Source organism: Hypomesus nipponensis, chromosome 15 (genome assembly GCF_054491055.1).
Source record: "Hypomesus nipponensis isolate SF chromosome 15, ASM5449105v1, whole genome shotgun sequence".
NCBI lineage: Eukaryota > Metazoa > Chordata > Actinopteri > Osmeriformes > Osmeridae > Hypomesus > Hypomesus nipponensis.
The window spans coordinates 11,747,331-11,765,000 of record NC_140375.1 but is presented as its reverse complement, the minus strand read 5'-3'; the positions used below and the strand labels follow the sequence as shown (position 1 = coordinate 11,765,000).

The 17,670-nt window shown below is 47.6% G+C and overlaps 1 protein-coding gene across 3 annotated transcripts in view; it reads right to left on the bottom strand.

Moving 5' to 3' along the window:
* cdon (cell adhesion associated, oncogene regulated) overlaps nt 1-17,122 on the bottom strand; it is a 28,970-nt gene extending 11,848 nt beyond the window's left edge. For 2 of the 3 annotated variants that reach the window (XM_084675046.1, XM_084675047.1), the window contains exons 1-7: nt 16,730-17,122; nt 3,185-3,323; nt 2,352-2,627; nt 1,526-1,672; nt 993-1,136; nt 584-871; nt 205-474 (exon numbers count right to left, since the gene is read on the bottom strand). In XM_084675046.1, coding sequence (XP_084531172.1) covers nt 205-474; nt 584-871; nt 993-1,136; nt 1,526-1,672; nt 2,352-2,627; nt 3,185-3,257 — 1,198 coding nt within the window. In that variant the 5' untranslated portion in view covers nt 3,258-3,323; nt 16,730-17,122. The remainder of the gene's footprint in view (nt 1-204; nt 475-583; nt 872-992; nt 1,137-1,525; nt 1,673-2,351; nt 2,628-3,184; nt 3,324-16,729) is intronic. The other variant, XM_084675048.1, reaches the window with a different exon arrangement.
* Nucleotides 17,123-17,670: the final 548 nt, after the last annotated feature.

Sequence of the window (17,670 nt, the reverse complement as noted above, 5' to 3'; positions counted from 1 at the left end):
GCCCTGGCCCTGGCCCTGGCCCTTACAGTATCTCACTACCCAAATAGCCAGGTCATACAACATCTTACTTCATAAAATGCAAAGGATGAGACACAAATTCAACACCTGTAACTGAGGTTATAGTAAGTGTGGAAAACCAAAGGGGTGTGAATTCATGGAAAATCGCTTCCTAAAACAGCACATTTGTGTCTTTGAAAATGTTACCTGACTGGACAGTAAGCATGCCAGCCGACTGGGCTGAGCCAATCCCGTTGTCCGACAGACACTGGTACACGCCTTCTTCCTGTGGTGTCACATCGATTATCCGAAGGGAGGAGCCTAAGATCTGGAACCGGTTTGAGGGGGTAATGGGCTCAGTGTTGAACAACCAGGTGATGTTGGGGGTTGGATTTCCCTTGGCTAAACAGTTGAAGTGGGCAGAGGAACCCGGAGGCACCGATTGGTCAGTCAGACCTCGCACAACTGAAGCACGCTCTGTTGAGCAGTAGAGAGGGGAAAACATCAGAACTCAAAAATCTATTATGACGTAAAAAAAAAAAAAACACACACACAGAATAGACTAGGACTTGCAGCCATTTCTCACCCAGAACATTCACAGTGTAGTTGACGCTGAGGAGAGTCCCAGCCTCCGTCTGGACAGAGCATTTGTAGATCCCTGCATCGCTGCTCTTCACACTGAGAAGGACCAGGTTGTTGTGTCTCTGTTTCCTCCCAGAACCCAACACCACCTCATGCCCATCCTTGAGCCAGTGTGCCTGGGGGGAGGGGCTCCCTGACACCACACACTCCAGGGTGAGCGACCTGGACTGTTCCACTGTCTGTGTCCTGGGGGTGGTGGGGTAGACTATCTGCACAGTGGTGGTGTCCCAGTCTGAGGAAGCACAGCAAGAACATCTATAAGAGATTTTTCTTTCGGTTCTAAGTGAATGGCGTCTTCGGGAGGTCATGAGATCAAGTGCAACTGAATGACTTTCGAGCACAATCCAACTCACGTTTGACTGTCAGCTTAGTACCATGAGACTCCATCCTGGTCTCACCGGTAACAGGGTTGTACGCGCCACATTTATACATGCCCTGATGTTTCGGGGAAACGGACACAATCTGAAGGTTCCCAGACGGAAGAACCAAATAGTCCTCTGGAAAACAGATCCAGAAAAGTGAATCATATGCCCACATTCACAGGGTTGGATCTCAAGGTTCTCCTCAAGCTCTATCTACTCCATCCACTCTTGCACTTTTCGAGTTTCATGATGTTTAATTGTAACTTGTTTAACTGCATGCTCTTATGGTTCTTTCCTTTGGCACTTATTTGTTTTTTTTTAACAATGTATGCTTCATGTTTTGGCTGCTTGCAATGTTTGGGGCTACCTCGTTGTTATGATCAGTGACCTATGCTCTTTTGTAAAGTTATCTCTTGGAAGTCGCTTTGGATAAAAGCGTCTGCTAAATGCATACATGTAAATGTAAATCTATGGCAGCTGGCGAGGGGATATTCAATGAAGGGCTGGCGACGTGAGTGCCGTACCTGTGGAAACCTCTATCTTCTCCCCTCGCGCCCTGAGGCGAGGCAAGGCAGGCGGGTCGCTCTGGGGCAGAGGGCACTCTATCACGACCGAGCTGCCGTCCTGGACCACTAAGGAGCGTCGCCTCGTCTCAGAATACTCTGCTATGTCTGCAGGAATGGAGAGGAAAAGACAGAGAAGAATGAGAGAGAGAGAGAGACGTAAATAGTGGATTTCTATCTACAATAAATAGAAGACAGAAAGAGAGAGCATTCAATGGAACTTAAGTGATAGAACAACAGACAGTTAGTCATGAGATGTCAGAACTGCACCAGCACCAACGAAACAACTCTGAGCTCCGCCGAGGTGTTTGTGTTGGATTGTCAGCCTTTGTTTAGAGTTCCTATGAATAATTCTATCTCGCTGTAACAGTGCAGTAACAGTTCCAGCTCAACCCCATTCCCCTGCTGGGGCGTCCAGTTCGGACTCCCAACAGGAACTGATCGAGCAACACAGGAAGCCCCCAGGCTCATTAAGGATACTGGTGAGGAGGCGACTGGAAGGGTGCCCGACTAAAAATCCTACTGCTTCCTTCCCCCCTGCCACTCCGCCACAAGCAAGCGAGGTCACCTCTTCTCACTAAGTGTTACAGACTCCAAACATGGCCTTCCGATCCTCAAAGTCACTTCCGCCCTTTCTTTCCCCAAGCTTTGAAGTGTGTCTGAGTGGGGCTACAGAAAAATCATCCTTGACAGTGAGGAAATATGCGCGGCGTGCAAGCGTGCGCTTGCGTGCGTGCACGTGCGGCGTTGGACTTGTGCCTGCTGTCTACGCGTGTCCGTTCTGTACCTGCGATAGCCACCCGTGCCAGACGGCTAGCGATGGCCCCGGAGTCTGTGTGCGCCACGCACTGGTAGAGGCCTTCATGGCCGCGCTGAAGGGAGGAGAGGGACAGGGAGGTCTGGGCGATCTCCAACCCAGGCAGAGCGGCGGGCTCCAGAGGCAGACCTCGGAAACGCCAGGACACCCGCGCCGAGGAGGGACGCACGGAGCAGCGCAGGTGGACCTCGGAGCCCTGGCTCTGCACCACGGAGACGGGCTCAGCACGGAAGGAGAGAGAAGCTACTGGAAGAGTGGGGGAGGGAGAGAGAGCGTGATAGAGAGAGAGAGCGTGATAGAGAGAGAGAGAGAGAGAGAGAGAGAGAGAGAGAGAGAGAGAGAGAGAGAGAGAGAAAGGGCGGGATGGAGAGGAGGAGGGAGGGAAAGCAATTAGAGAAGGCAGGAAAAAAACTCATCAAAACATGTACCGTGTTTAGTCCTGTGTCCTGTATGTTGTGTGTAGTGTCGTTAGTAGAATAGCCCTGTGCCTGTCTAGAGTGTTCACTAACATCTGTGGTCTGTTTAAGTAGTGTTGGTGTTTAGGAATATTGGTTCTCAGTTGTTGAAGTAATTAGGAAAACAGGTGTCCAGTAGCATTTGTATTTTGTGGAATGGCACTGTGCCTAGCTAGTTCAGTAGTAATGGAATTCACGTCAAGTAATACAGTAGTGTATTTGTTCAGTACATCTGGTTTTCAGTACTGTTCAGTGGGATAGTTCTGCTATTGGAGTTCAGTATTGTTTGTGTCTTGGTACTGTTGGTGTTCCGTATCGTTGGTGGAGCTCAGGGCTGTTCATACTTACAGGAGCAGCTGAGCAGCAGGGCCTGGCTGAGACACAGCAGGACAGGGGACACCATCCTCAGGCCACCGTCCATGGTGCTCTTTCACCCCTGCCAGCAGCCGCACAGCCCCCCACACACACACTTCCTGGTTCAACACACCTGGAGCAGAGGGAAAGAAAGAGAGAGAGAGAGAGAGACAGAGAAAGACAGACAGACTTAGTAAATCAATTTTCAAATAGACAGATGTCTGTCAAGTCTTTACTTCAGCAGGAGGGGAACACCCATCCAGAGTTGAAGAGGCCGGGTGGATGAGGGTGGATTTACTCAGTCACCCAGCACTGAAACATGGTCGCCTCTTTGTCTCGTTGCACCCAGCCCCAATGGTAGAAAGCTAAAAAAAATATATATTAGGCTCAAAATGAATCCCAAACAACATTCCTCCTAATCTTCACGACACATCCTTTTTACACACTCCTTGATCTCATCCCCCCCACCCCCGCCCCCTCAACCGGAGTGTCTCGCCGTGACCTGGAATGTCTTTCCTCCACCCCCCCACCCCCCAGCCCACAACCTCTCTGCCCCCCTCCCGCCGGGCCACCTTGGCCCCCCGCTGATGGACTGGCCACGGAGAGACTCTGGTCCCTGCTCTTAATATCACTCTCCAGTCACAGTGGGCTGCCTCCTCACAGGTTCAGTGTAGGGTGAAGCCCAGGCCTAGACACACAGGGAGACAACAGAGGGCCCAGAGGGAGCGACAGAGGAGGAGTGGAGGGCACGTAATTAGGAGCATTCCTCTCTCCTTTTGAACACCGTCCCGCCGCCCCCCCCCTTTCCCCACACCCCCAGCAGCGCCACCTCCTACTTTTCTCCTGCAGTAATCCAGGCAGCCTTTGATCCCAGGGTTGCTGGTTGGTAACCAGGGCTGAGGGCCTGAAGGCCTCAGGCCACCAGACAATGGCTGTCCAGCTGCCATATTCACACTGACCGCATGCCTCCACTCTCAGACCCCGTCGCCTCTCCCCTCACACCCCCTGCACCAGCGGAGGACGGAACAGACAGGGCTGAAGGGTGGGTCAAATTAAAGGGATGATGTCTGGGTGAGATCGCTGGAGCTGAACAAGTCTGGCTGTTCCCTTCCATCCCTTCCTCCATCCCTCCCCCCTTCCAACGATAACCCCCTCCTTAATGCTCAACACTGACTATATCACCAATGATATCATGGATATCATCACACACACACACACACACAAGTGTACACACACACACATGCAGACGAGAGGAGAGGCACACAGGAAATAATAAACTGAGCTCCATGGTACCGCCCCCCTCTCAGTTGGGAAGTTAGAGGTTAGAGTTCAGGGGTCGGAGAGCTAGGGAAAGAAGGCAAGCCAGCGGGTGTTTGGTGGCCCAACCCGGTCCTCTAAGGTCACCTCCAAGCCCCTTCTCTGGAAGGCCCCTGGTCCCCATGCCATTGAGACCCCATACTCTCAGGTCCACTCTTCAACTTTCTGCCCAACCCCATCCTCCCCAGCTGACCGACAGGTGCACAACCCACTGAGCCGCAGACAGCACTCTGCAGCTGGGCCTGAAACAACAGACAGTAACGCCCTCTGAAGTCAACAGACTTTTGAGACGGAAGAGTCGCACTGCTAAGCTGTACCCGTCGGTAACAGTGGGTGCACGTGTGACTGTGAGCACCCCCAGACGTCTCAGTCAGGCGAAGCCCACATCTCCAGGTGTAGCGTTTCTTTTTTCTAGCGAGTCCCAGCAGGCCCTGTGCCTTGCCTCCATCCCATCGGTGGAAACGAGCTCCCTCTGCCCCCGGAATAATGCTATATCATTACAATAATAACAACAGAACTATAACAGCACTGCCAGGGACAGGCACATTGGCTCATTGTACTCGGGGGAAACCGGAGCGGATAGCATATCTCTATCTCTCTCTTGTTTTTAACCCTGTGTTCTACCCGTGCTCTGGGCCTCTGTGTGTGTGACTCTGTGTTGTGTGCAAACACACACACACACGCCGGCCTATCCCATGTCCCATCTGGCGCGACGAGGAAACACAGGGCCATCATTCCTGCCGTTTTATCTGATTGGTTCGCCTGCTGACATCCGCCACCATGAAGCCGCCGTGCCAGAGGAGACAGACCGACAGACAGACCGAAAGAGAGAGAGCTGGGGGTGGGGGGGATATCTAGTATCCTGATCCGGATGCTGGTAGCCCTGCTTCCTACCCTCACACATACCCAGACCAAAGGCTGCAGGAGTGGCTGCAACGCGCCCATTCACAAGAGGGAAGTCCCCTAGTGGCAGGAGAGAGGGATCAGGCGGGGAGCTTGAGAGCGGTCTCATTGTTCCCTCGGGAACCTGCATCCCAGAGCTAGTCCTTCTGCCAGCCCCCTCTCCTCTCCTCTCCACTTATTCCATCTCTCCACACCTTTCTCGTCTCTCCCTCCGAGGCACCAGACGACACTACTTAAGAGGAATCCCGTGTCCCAGACGTTCTCTTCCTCCTCCCCTATTCACTTACTCTCTGCTTCTGTGCTCATGTGTCACACTACACAGACTTGCTCAGGACAGCAGCTACTTTGGTGAGTGTCAAACACAGTCAGGAGAGAACGTGGGTCTTCCATCAGGCGTGGGCTGAAGAGAGGAGGAGCAGAGGGCAGGTGAGGGAAAGAGATGCGGCTGTGTCGTTGAGTTCATGAGGAAAGGTCTTTCACACAAGTATGTTTATGAGCAGTTGGGAGTGAGTTCTTGACAGCTGGCTCAAGTGTGTGAAAGGGAGAGAGAGAGAGAGAGAGAGAGAGAGAGAGAGAGAGAGAGAGAGAGAGAGAGAGAAAACAAGCACTCCGTGTTTACACTCATTGACAATCACTCACTCCTGTGCTCTTTCTAGTGTGTCCAACTGCCCTCCATCCTCCAGATGGATGGAGTGAAAGGAGATCAGAGGTAAGCACCCCTATATCCCTCATGCCATGTCAGTCCTGAGACAGATAGAGAGCTGAATGGGTGAGCGCCCATGGGGTGGGGAGGGGGGGCTGTGGGGGAATGGTGTGTGTGGGGGGGGGGGGGGGGAGGGAGCTTCAAACATTCACACACATGAGAAGAGGGATCCCAGAGATGACACGGAGGAAAATAAACATTCTGACATGCTGCCCTCAGGGAAATGAGGCAAGGGTGTGTGTGTGTGTGTGTGTGTGTGGGGGGGGGGGGGGACTTAGCACCTGCAGTCACTCTGCAGCAGGCCCCTCTCCCGGGCCCATCTGCCCCCATGTGGGAGAGGCCCCCATCCCTGTCATATTAGGTAAACAGGGACAAAGTGAGGCAGAGCCACACAGCATCAAAGGCCCAGAGGGCAGGGGGAAAACAGGTCACGACTGGTGCTGCTGCTGCTGCTGCTGTCGAAACACACACATCACACACTCTGCACAGCTGAAAGAAACCCTACTGTGCTCAAACCTCACCGGGTGAAACCAGCTAACGTTCAACAAGTTACAACCAATAGGAGCTGATATCATAGCTTCATCAATCAATATGAGAATGGATTCTATTTCACAGGCTTTTTAAGTGTCAGCTGAGCCAACAGTAGATAACAAAACACATAAAGGTCTAACCAGTGACCAGAACCAAAGAACTATAAAGAAACACTGAGCAGGAGGGAGAAAATAAGGGAGAGAGAGAGAGAGAGAGAGAGAGAGAGAGAGAGAGAGAGAGAGAGAGAGAGAGAGAGAGAGAGAGAGAGAGAGAGAGAGAGAGAGAGAGAGAGAGAGAGAGAGAGAGAGAGAGAGAGAGAGATGTGGGTTGGTGAGCAGAGTGTGTTCTGGTATGATGCGCTAATCTGACCTGTGCGTTGTGGCTGATTCACATGCTATATGCTCTGGACCTGTCTCCACATGCCCCACATCTCACTGACAGAGGATCTGCAGAACAGACATTCCACAGTCAGAGAGAGAGAGAGGGAAAGAGCGAGAGAGAGAGAAAGAGAGAGAGAGAAGAAAGCAAAGAGAAAGGCCAAAGACAAAGAGAAAACCTGTCACAGAGGAACAAAAAGAGACATAACAGCCAAAGACTGTTAAAGAAGACAGACTGAAAGGAAAAGAAGGGTACAGAGATTCATTGTGAAGGTGAAAAGTTGCCAAGTCTAAGCTGAAGCATTCATTTCTCCCTTATTCTCCCCTGGCAGCAAGGGGATAAAAGACAGGCTGATAGCCAGGGAGCTAAACTGCTCAGATGGCACAGCCTTCTGCACTAATGTCCAATCAGCAGAATTGAGCTTGTGCAGGGACTGGGACAGGCCAGGCAACACACTCAGAAGCCTCTTAATTGGCCATGGTGTTCAGGGGGAGCTGAGAGAAAGAGACAGAAGGCTGCCTGAGGCCACGGAGAGCAGGGTAATGAGTGGAAACACTGGGCCTCTGGTCTGGGCTAGTCTCTCCTTGATTAAAGACGGGGAGAGACATTATTAAAAGAGAGAATGGGGCAGAGGAGGACTGGGGGAGAGGGAGGGAGAAGGAGGGAGAAGAAGAGAAAGGGAGGAGATCTAGAGTGTGAGGGAGAAAGAGACATCGAGAGAGATCGAGAGAGACAGTGAAGAAAGACACGGAGGGAGACAGAGGAGGACATGATTTGAAACGTATCGAGGGATTTAGGGAGGAGAGGAGTGGGAGGGAAGAGAAGCCCTTTTTTTGTTTGAATGGGAACTAAGGAGAAAATCAAACTCAAGAGCCCTCAGTCAGAGTGTAAACAGAAGGCCTGTGTCAGGCTGGAATTCCAATCCAGTCAGATTCCACAGCAGTGAGAGGGAGCAGCAGACAGAGCACACAGAGGTGTGCTTTGCCTCTGGACCCAGACTTGTTGTTGCTGTGTGGGGTTAGAAGACTCGTAGTAAGGAACATCAAGATCGATGCTGTCTAGGAGAGGGCTCGGGGGACAGGGTCAAACGTCCCCCGGGTGGGTGTGTGGTGGGGGGGTAGGTGTGGGGTGACGGCGGGGGCGACGGGGTCCCAGCGGTACGCGGCGCAGCTCTGACGACAGGCAGTGCCATGGTTTGGGATCAGGCCGGCACAGGAATGAGAGGAGAGGCCCTCCCCTGGGATCAGACAGTCACATCCCACAAAGCACTGTTTACCAAGGACACACACACACACACACCCTCCCCAGCCCCCCTCGCTCAGACCCACCTCCCCAAGTGCCAGGACTGAGACCTGGGAGACAGCACTAATTCCTTCCCCCGGGCGGGCTGGCCAGCCGGGGACATAAGGGGGGGACAGAGAGCACGGAGGGGGAGGGAGGGAGGTAGCAGGGGTTTTGGAAGGGGGTGCGGGTGGTGGGGGGGGGGGCGAGCTGAATGGCAGTACAGTATGTAAGACCCATCTTAATTGGAGATTGCTCTGCAATGTTTTCCCTGGGAATTCGTGTTGGGGGTGTGTGTGTGTGGGTGTGTGTGTGTGGGGGGGGGGGGAGGAGCACGGTTGTTTCCCAAGGTTCCGAACAGTGGGATTAACCGTGGGTGCGAAACTCAATAGCGACCCTGGGCACTGGAAACAGATCCCAGGATATGGCCACCATACAAGGCCACCTCTAGACCTATTCCAAAGAGCATGTAACTAACAACCCCTTTCCCTTTGTGGGAGCAGGCTGGTCCCTTCCGGCTGATTTCACAGGCCTTTCAGGCCACAGGGGAACGTCTGTGCTCACGGAAGGTCATTTTTGAAGAAAAGAGGAATGCGAGACGAGGCCTGTCTGGCTGTCTGTCTGTTTGCCTACAGGTAAGTTAGTAAAGTGACCCACAGCATGTGCCAGGAGAGGCAGAATCCTTATCCAGGCCAGGAGAAAGTGGAGGACAGACAGAGAGAGAGAGGGAGAGAGACACACAGAGAGAGAGACAGAGAGAGACACGGAGGGAGAGAGAGAGAGAGACACGGAGAGAGAGAGAGAGAGAGAGAGACACGGAGAGAGAGAGAGAGAGAGAGAGAGAGAGAGAGAGAGAGAGAGACACGGAGAGAGAGAGAGAGAGAGAGAGAGAGAGAGAGAGAGAGAGAGAGAGAGAGAGAGAGAGAGAGAGAGAGAGAGAGAGAGAGAGAGAGGAGATGCCCTTGTTACTGCAGTAGGTAGTGGACGGAAAGCTGGAGCAGGCAAGGAATTCACATTTCTTGATTTCAACCTTGTTTAAAGATACTGAGAGGAGAGCGGAGGAAGAAGCCAATACATATTTGCCAAGAGTCTTGAAAGTGCGTCCTTAGAGTGGAGGTCGGCTCTCAGTTACGGTGCTATCTTGTGTTTCCACACCCCTGTGAACTATGGGCACAGCATTCTCTCATCCCTCCCCTATTCTCCTGGATTCTATCACTCCCGACGTCTCTACGGCAACAAGCTCTGGAAATGTGGACAACAGTTTCTGCAAAGCCTCCTACGGACTGCTCGCTGGCTGCCTACCAAAAGTACTCTCAAGCTATAACATATCTTAAATAATGCAATTTCAAACATGTAAAACGAAAACAAAATGACAGTGTGCTCCAAACACACAATAAACCCGCACAAAACCGTAGACTCACACAAAGAACTCTCACAAACAACCGGGCCTTTGAATAACCCGTGGATTGTATCGTGTTCAATATGGTTGTGTACGCCTACTGCTGTGTTGTGTCTCAGTGGAGGAGTGTGGAAGAAAAAAGCAATACACGCACTCACACAATTTTTTGTCATTTCTCAAGCTGATGGATTGAGTGAGTGTGAATATAACAGAGCTATGTCCATTCATTCACAGTAGGAGCATAAACAGAGAGAGGCGGTGATTAATGTCTTGGTTCAATCCCTCCGGCTCCTATCGGGAGAGAAATGTGCAGCGCTGCCTGCCCTGCATAAACAAACACACACTAAGGCTTCACATCAAATTAGTCTTCGTGACCAAAGCTGTTCAAAAGCCCAAACAAAAAACAAACCATATCCCTTGTATGTACATGTTTGAGGACATTAAAACAAATATGCAGTTTCAAAATGCGGGGTCCGGGCGCTGTATTTAGGTTGTCTAAATGTTTATCTGTCTTGCCTTGTAACTATGCAAAGTTTTTGTGCATCACTGAGGGATCACAAAACAAACTGGGTGGTGAGATTTCAACAAACTCTCCGTTCGACTTTCCAATTCTGGCTCTTGTTCAAGTCCTTAAACTTCTCTACGTGCTCGGGATCCAACTCTCTCGCTATCTCTCTCTCTTCTTCTTCTTCTCTCTGTGCAGGACTGGAGGTGAGAACTGGGCTTGGCAGATGACGTATTGCTTTCGATGGAGCCAAGACCAACAGAACTTCAGAGCTGCAAAACACAGCAGTAATATTACAGTGTGATTCATTCACCACTCAAACACTGGTGTCATACTTCAAAGCCCGTCCTCCAGTGGTGTGTGCTACCGTGGAGACACTCCACCACCTCAAACAAAGATGTGTCCACAGCGCCTTTCCTTCCCCTACTCATGCATATCTTTCTGAGGTACAGGACGTCGCTCGTTGGCCCACGAAGCCAAGCCCGTCACATTTACTGTCAATAGCGTACACTTAAACGAGAGTCTGGAGTTTAAAATGAAAATCTACAGTTAAAAAGCAAATCTTTGATTCCGCTCAACCAAAATCCCTGTTCACTTTGAGTTTCGTTTACAAATAGTGGGTTAGCCTGCTCCCTATGGAGCCGCATCTTTTTAGCGGTGCAGGCCTAAAATGGCACCCACAACCACAATGCAGGAGGAGGGCTGGAGGGCTAGAGGCTGCACTGGTGCCCACAGCTCTTACACACAGACTGGGAGAAAAACAGCCCTTCAAACAAGCAGGCTGTTTGTCAGCCTAAGGGGGAGTGCCAGGCCCGGCCACCAGTTTTGCCTTAATATAGTCTGATCCTCTCTCCGGCCTTCCAGAAGCACACATTCTGGTGCTATGAAAACCATGTCAGATGTGACTTATTGGTTCAGCATTTGAAATAGAAAGCTGTGGTTGCTCTTGGTTTTTTGGGGAGAGAGAGAGCTCTCTTAAGTCTAGGGGGCCTCAGCAAAGCAGCACAGCCGAGGCAGGCAAATTTAGGAGGGTCAATTTCAGGAAGAGAGAAAGAAATGAATCTTGCAAACAGGAAGACGCTGAGGATGCAAAATTCCCTCCTAGATTCTGGAAGGCTGCGGAACACTCCTTTTTCCTTGGGAGCTGTCAGCGAGTCCAGTTCAGAAGTTCAGTCCCAAATCTTCCCTGAGGGTGAAATTCATGATCTGTTGTGCTCAGCTATGAATCTGGAGAACACAGGTCTCATCGTCCATAACTCAGAGTAATTACAGGATAAAGAGTTGATTTTGGCGGGAAGGTAAGATCAGCACATACTGTAATGCCATTGTTTCAACTTCCCGGGAAATGGTTTTTGTTCTAATGTGGCCGATTTCAAGCTAGTCTTAAGCTCCAAAGACTTTCTACAATGAACTACAAATACTTCATGGATAGACAGTAACACTAAAGTTTTAGGAGAACAAGCGTTGTTCAAGAGAAAACCGGATCTCTCCAGCTACCTCCGTTGTCCGCCGTCTCTCTCGAACCCGTGTCTCCAAGCCCCCCCTGGCACATCCAGTGGCTCAGTGCAACATCTGGACCTGCTGCTTCCAAACTGTTTGTTTGTTTTAGCGAGTTTGTCCCGATGTTTCTCATTTCATTTCTTAATGTCCTAAAAGGCATGATCCTATTACAGGTCTGGGACGATCACGGAATGATTGAAACCAAATCCGGGGGCTTTGTTGAGAGCACTAGTGTTGTGTATACCGCTGTACAGCCACCTTTGACATTGCAGAGGCTACGTGTATGAGAAGGCATTCAACCCATCTGTTACTTAGAGTGAGGCTCTCAGAGAGGACAGCTTGTACCTGAGTGTTTGGGTCAGCTGTCAGGCCCTGTGCATGTACCCAACACCTTAGACAAGACTTAAACATGCTCTTAGAAGACCTCAAAAGACAAATTGTACAAAGACACATGATTTGTGCAGTTAATTCTGTATATAAAGCTGTAATGCTACAATAACGCTGTGCGCTGAAGTAAGATAAGGAGTCATTCTACTGACACTTTAATGTAAATAATACTGACTCCTGGTGCTACTGCCTATGCCTCTAACATTCAACACAGGCCTGAGAGTCCATTTAGCCCCCACACAGCTTGTGTCCAGAAAAATATATTGAGGGGTGCAGAAAAAAATACTCCACATATTTTGGTTGAAATTGCAACCGCAGGGTGCACTCACCATTCCGGAATTTTGGAAAACTAACTCTCAAACTCCTAACGTAGGCTGCCCATCTATCTAGTTTTGCCCCCCCATCCTTGGTGCCTGGGCCTTGTCAATCAGCACCCTCCCCCACCTCCCTCCAACATGGTGGCTTGCTGGCAGCCGGCCCAAACCTCTCCTCTGTCCTCCTAATGGGTCAGGGGCTCTCTGCTTGTCCTTGACAAATGAGAGCTGGACTTCCAACTCACAAAGGCCAACATTCAAGGAAATGGAAAAGTACTAACTAACTGTGACTCAATCCCTTGAGATAGGAGGGTGTGTCACTTATCCGGCGGAAAAAACACTGACATGCTAAAATGGATGGCCCGCAAAACAAATCTACAAATCAAATTCCCCCCAAATATTACGAGGCGGAAGGAATATTCTAAATTCAGGAAGTGTTCCTCGGTTTTTACGAGTTAGTATTTTCAGAAACTCTGCCTCAGCCAACAGCTGATCCCTAACAGCAATAATATTGCAGATCAGAGCCCAAACCCAAATAAACAACCAAACCACATTGTGATTTAGCTGTTCCACTCACTTTCATCCTCTCCAGGACAGGCCTGAGGTTTGCTGCCTGGCCTCACATCTGTGGGACAGAGGAAAGAGGAACTCCCAAAATAATCCTGAGAGACCACTCTCTCACCCATCTGGACACACCCTTGCTCTGTCTCCCTCACCCTCACCCTCTCCCTCTCCCTCTCCCTCTCATTTTATCTCAGCTCAAACACACTCACTAACATATTCATCATCTGTGTTCCTCTGAACTCTCCTCATCCATCACAATGACATTCTGACCGACTCCTCCGCTCTGCTTTGACCTTAGCCAGACCGACTGCCCTTCCTCACCATCGGGTATTTCTCCTCGCCCAGCTCAGCATCACCCCTGCATTCTGGTGCCATGACATCAACGTCTGGTCAAAGCTACTGATCATCCTCCATTTGTCAACAGATAATCTCTCTCTGGCCCTCTCCTTAACAAATCAGAGCAGGTCGAGGGAGAGAAGAGATTACAATATGGAGTCTGAATAATCAAGGGGGCCATTATGAGAGCGGGTTCTTGTATCATTACACGTGCTTACATTCAAATTGCCCACTTAACATACCTCTCCAACAGCCACATATGTTGATCATTAGCCAGCGCTCTAATCGGCCAAACATTATTCTAGCACACTTAATGGCATAGTTGTGTTTTTTGCTTCAAGTCTTTATGATAAGAGCTGGAACGCTAAAGGTTTATTAATTTCCCTACTAATCACAGAGAGCTTGTTTGATTATAAAGACGAGTTGTGTCAGAAGGCCTGTGAGTAGTTTGACCCTAAGAAATGACGCTGCACCTGAAATACTATAAATACACAAATATTAAATTGATCAATTTGACAGTGTTGAGCCCACCAGAGACAAAGGAATATTCTTAGATCCAGTCAATATCTATTGATAACCCAATATAGGCAATGTAAGTGGGAGTAGTAAAAAGATCTGGAAGTCATCGGCAGTGTCTTCTCAATGCCAACCACCAACCCCCCCCCCTCACCCCCCCCACCACCACCACCCCTGCCCGAGACAAAACAATGCTTTAGCAACTGTTTGAACTTGAATGTGTTTTATTTGAAAGCAGCCATGTGTGTCTCCCAGGCTCCATGTCATGGCCTTTCAGATGGGATTCAAGACTTGCTTCTCTCAACTTTTTAGTGTTCTTCTCTAAGTGCAGCCCCTATGTAACTTAAGTTCCTGTGAAGAGCTAATGATATGGGAGAAACATTATTCTGTGGAAACTGTCAATAAAAAAACGGGGCTTGAAACAAGAAAGGGACTTATCAACATTGTAATCATACCTAATTGTAGCCATTTCCCATGAACATTCATAAATGTAACAAAATAGTATTATCTGTTTTCAATGAAAAAAAAATACTTATGTCAATTGCACAAAATTGCAAAAAACTTTGGATAAAAAAGTATCTGCTAAATGAATAGATGTTCATTATCATACAAATAGGCTACATATAAACTGCCTTTGCACAATGTGGAATCATTGATCTTGATGATTCATATTAAACATGCCAGATTTATAATGTGTTAGACATTTTTTTAAATTTATGCTAAAATACATACATTGATTGTACCATCCAAACTTGAAAAATGTATGGTAGCTACACTACCTTAACAATTGCATTCAATCCTTCAAGTATGTAGAAGTGATAAACATTCATTGGCTAGCTGCTCAAGGCAGACATGATTGAAAGGATTCCAGTCCAAAGCCGCAGGGTGACAGTGGACACAGGATTAGAGAGAGGCTGAGGCAAACATTTCTGTCTACTCCAAAAATAAAAGGCAAGAGAATGTATTTTCCTATGTATGTCCAAATGTTTCATGAAACGAGTTTTGCTGTTGTAACTTTTTAACTTGACAAGTTGCGAAACCTTAAATGTTTTTAAAGCCGACTGTACACTTGCGGTGAAAAAACAAGGATGAATGAATTTACGTGAATGAATTTACGAAATGAATTTATTGTGTATTTTGGAGGAAGTTTAGAACCATTCACTTGGTTTACATAATTAAAAAAACTAACAGCAAATTCACAAAAAAATAAGCCAAGCAGTTACTAACTGATAAAAAATAAAATAATATATCATATCATATCCATATCACAGATATTTCCTACACTGGACTGAAACTTTTCTTGACATTTCCTGCACTTCTATATGTCCTGTCTGATAAATAGAGAGAGAGATTTGAAAAGAGAGACACACAAGGAATATTGTGAGAGAAGAGGAAGAACAACAGGCTTTGATGCGGTCTAATACAGTAACTTTGATCAGACAATTGTCACTCACGTGCCCTCTGTATTTTATGTTCAATTTCAATTTCTTCTACAAGCCAAGTGTGACCTTAAGATTATGTACCATTGTGGAAAAACGCTTGAAGAGGTTGAGCATGTGGAAGTGAATGACAGCGATTAGATGCAGTGTCTGATAGTGTAGACACTGTTAGTGTTTGCAATATTGCTTGTTGCAACACGTTTGTAACAAGTCATTTTAAACTGCTTCTACCACAACAGTTAATGTAATATAGTGTAATATAATGCAATATCATATTATTTACCTTTTTTTAAATTAAATGAACGGTTAAGAAACGTTAAAAAAGATTGAGGCCATTGAACACAAATTTAGTACCCCACAAACAAGTATTTTGAGTCAGGAGTATGACATTCAGTTTACACAATCAACATCAGTGAATGTCAGTTTACTACGATGATTATAATGGGATATAGTACAGTAGCTTGTTCAAGCAAGTCCATATAAGTATAATTTCAAAAAAAGTTATTTAAACAATTTAGATAGCTTGCGATGTGGTGCCCTAGCCAATTTTCACCTTTTATGACTTTGACACTGTTGCGTCAACCAGGGGACATATTTGACATTTCTGCAAACATTTCTACAAATGTGCTTTCATCTTCGGAAGTAAAAAGTTTGCCTGCAGGCCATCTGTTTTAACTGAGCTGTATATTTAATTTTTTCTTGAAACTCTGAAAGCTTTTGTAGGCACTGTCATCCTATTAATAAATCAGGAGCATCATTTTAAAAGCTATTTAACAAGCCCACAAAAGACACAATCACAGAACTATCATGTATGTAGACACTCCTACAGAGGCCTTGACCAAGGTCTGCAGTTCCACCATTTTTGAAAATATTGTTTTATGTGCTTGTTTAGTAAGTATGTAATAATTAAATATTAGCCTTTATGAACAAAAAAAGTACAGGCCCTCACACACGCTCTGTTGATAGTGTTTCTAAAATAAATCCTAAATGTGTTTATTATGTGTGAATTAAATTAAAGAAACGGCCAGAAAACACTTCCAAAGGGGTTTGAATCATGCATGATACTTGTTTCAAACTCTAAGATAAATGCATTTAAATTAGATTAGTTTCTCACGAATGAATGTTAAAAAATACAACACCTAAGTAGCTACATACAACCAGTGGTCTTGCTGTAGAACGTGTAACTAGAATGTTTTCATATTTGATATTTCATATTTTTGCTCCGTCCAGGGGCGCCCCCATCTACTTGCAGAGCAAGCCCATTGAGCCTCGTGTGTTCATTTTTCAAAACACACAGCATTAGTTTTTGAATAAATACGTTTTGAATACAGTAATGTACATTAAATATCAACCGCATACTAATGTATTTTTACCCCATTCAACCGACCGTCCTCATGCGTGCCAAAGACTTTCCAGTAACTGTAAAATCTTAAGCGGCACCCCGTTCCCTTTCTACCCGGTCTTACCTCTCTTGCAGGAGGGTAAAAGCGGCGACCAGCCAGAGGAACTAGAAGAAAAACGCATTCTTATGATGGCAAATCCGTACGGGGCCCTCCATTAGACACGGGCTCAAAGTGCAGTACAACTGGGATTGAAAACGGACGGAAAATAAGTTTTCAACCCCGTAGCGGATACTTCGGAGCCAAGGTGCGCAAGCTCACTTCTGTACTCGAGCGGAGGTAGCTGTAGTTTTATCTGAAGTTCTGAAGGAGTGCGTCCCAGAGTGGCACGCTCTCATGCCGACCTGTTTTAACTTCTTCCCCCTCTCGCTCACCCTCTCTCTACAACTGTCTTTCTCAACACACACATCCTTGAGCCTAGTATCGAATTGCTCAGCAAATCATGGCAGCGACTGAGCCTGATCGTCAAACCAGGAATGTCCCTGCCCCACAGCTCAATACGCTGAGAGAGCGTAGTGGGAAGGCAGTGCAGAGGGGGAAAGGGGAGGGGGTAGCCCCCAAGCCTGTGTGTTAACAAGCTTTACCATCAAACAACGAAATAGCCCTCTGCCCACGCCCTCCGACAGAGCTGCAGGTAAAACACTAATACCCTTCTCTATCGCTCCTATACAAAATAGCTGAGAAGCTGATTGAAGTTCCCTTTCATTCATAAATAAGTACATGCTTTACTATATCACTTCAAAATTCAAGTTGTTATAAGCCTAACTTGTATCATGTATATATTTTATTTAATAAAAAACAAACAACAACATAAGTGTTAGGATGATTTATTTTGGATTTACTGAATGGACTAACATATGCAGTGAAAGTAGTAGTATTAGAATCGTTTTACGGCATTTGTCACTCCACCCTATACTGTACAAGTGTAATCATTAACACTGCTTGGCAGTCTGTATGTGGACCACTGTGCATTGGCAAGGATGCCTTTCAAAAACATGTCATTCTAA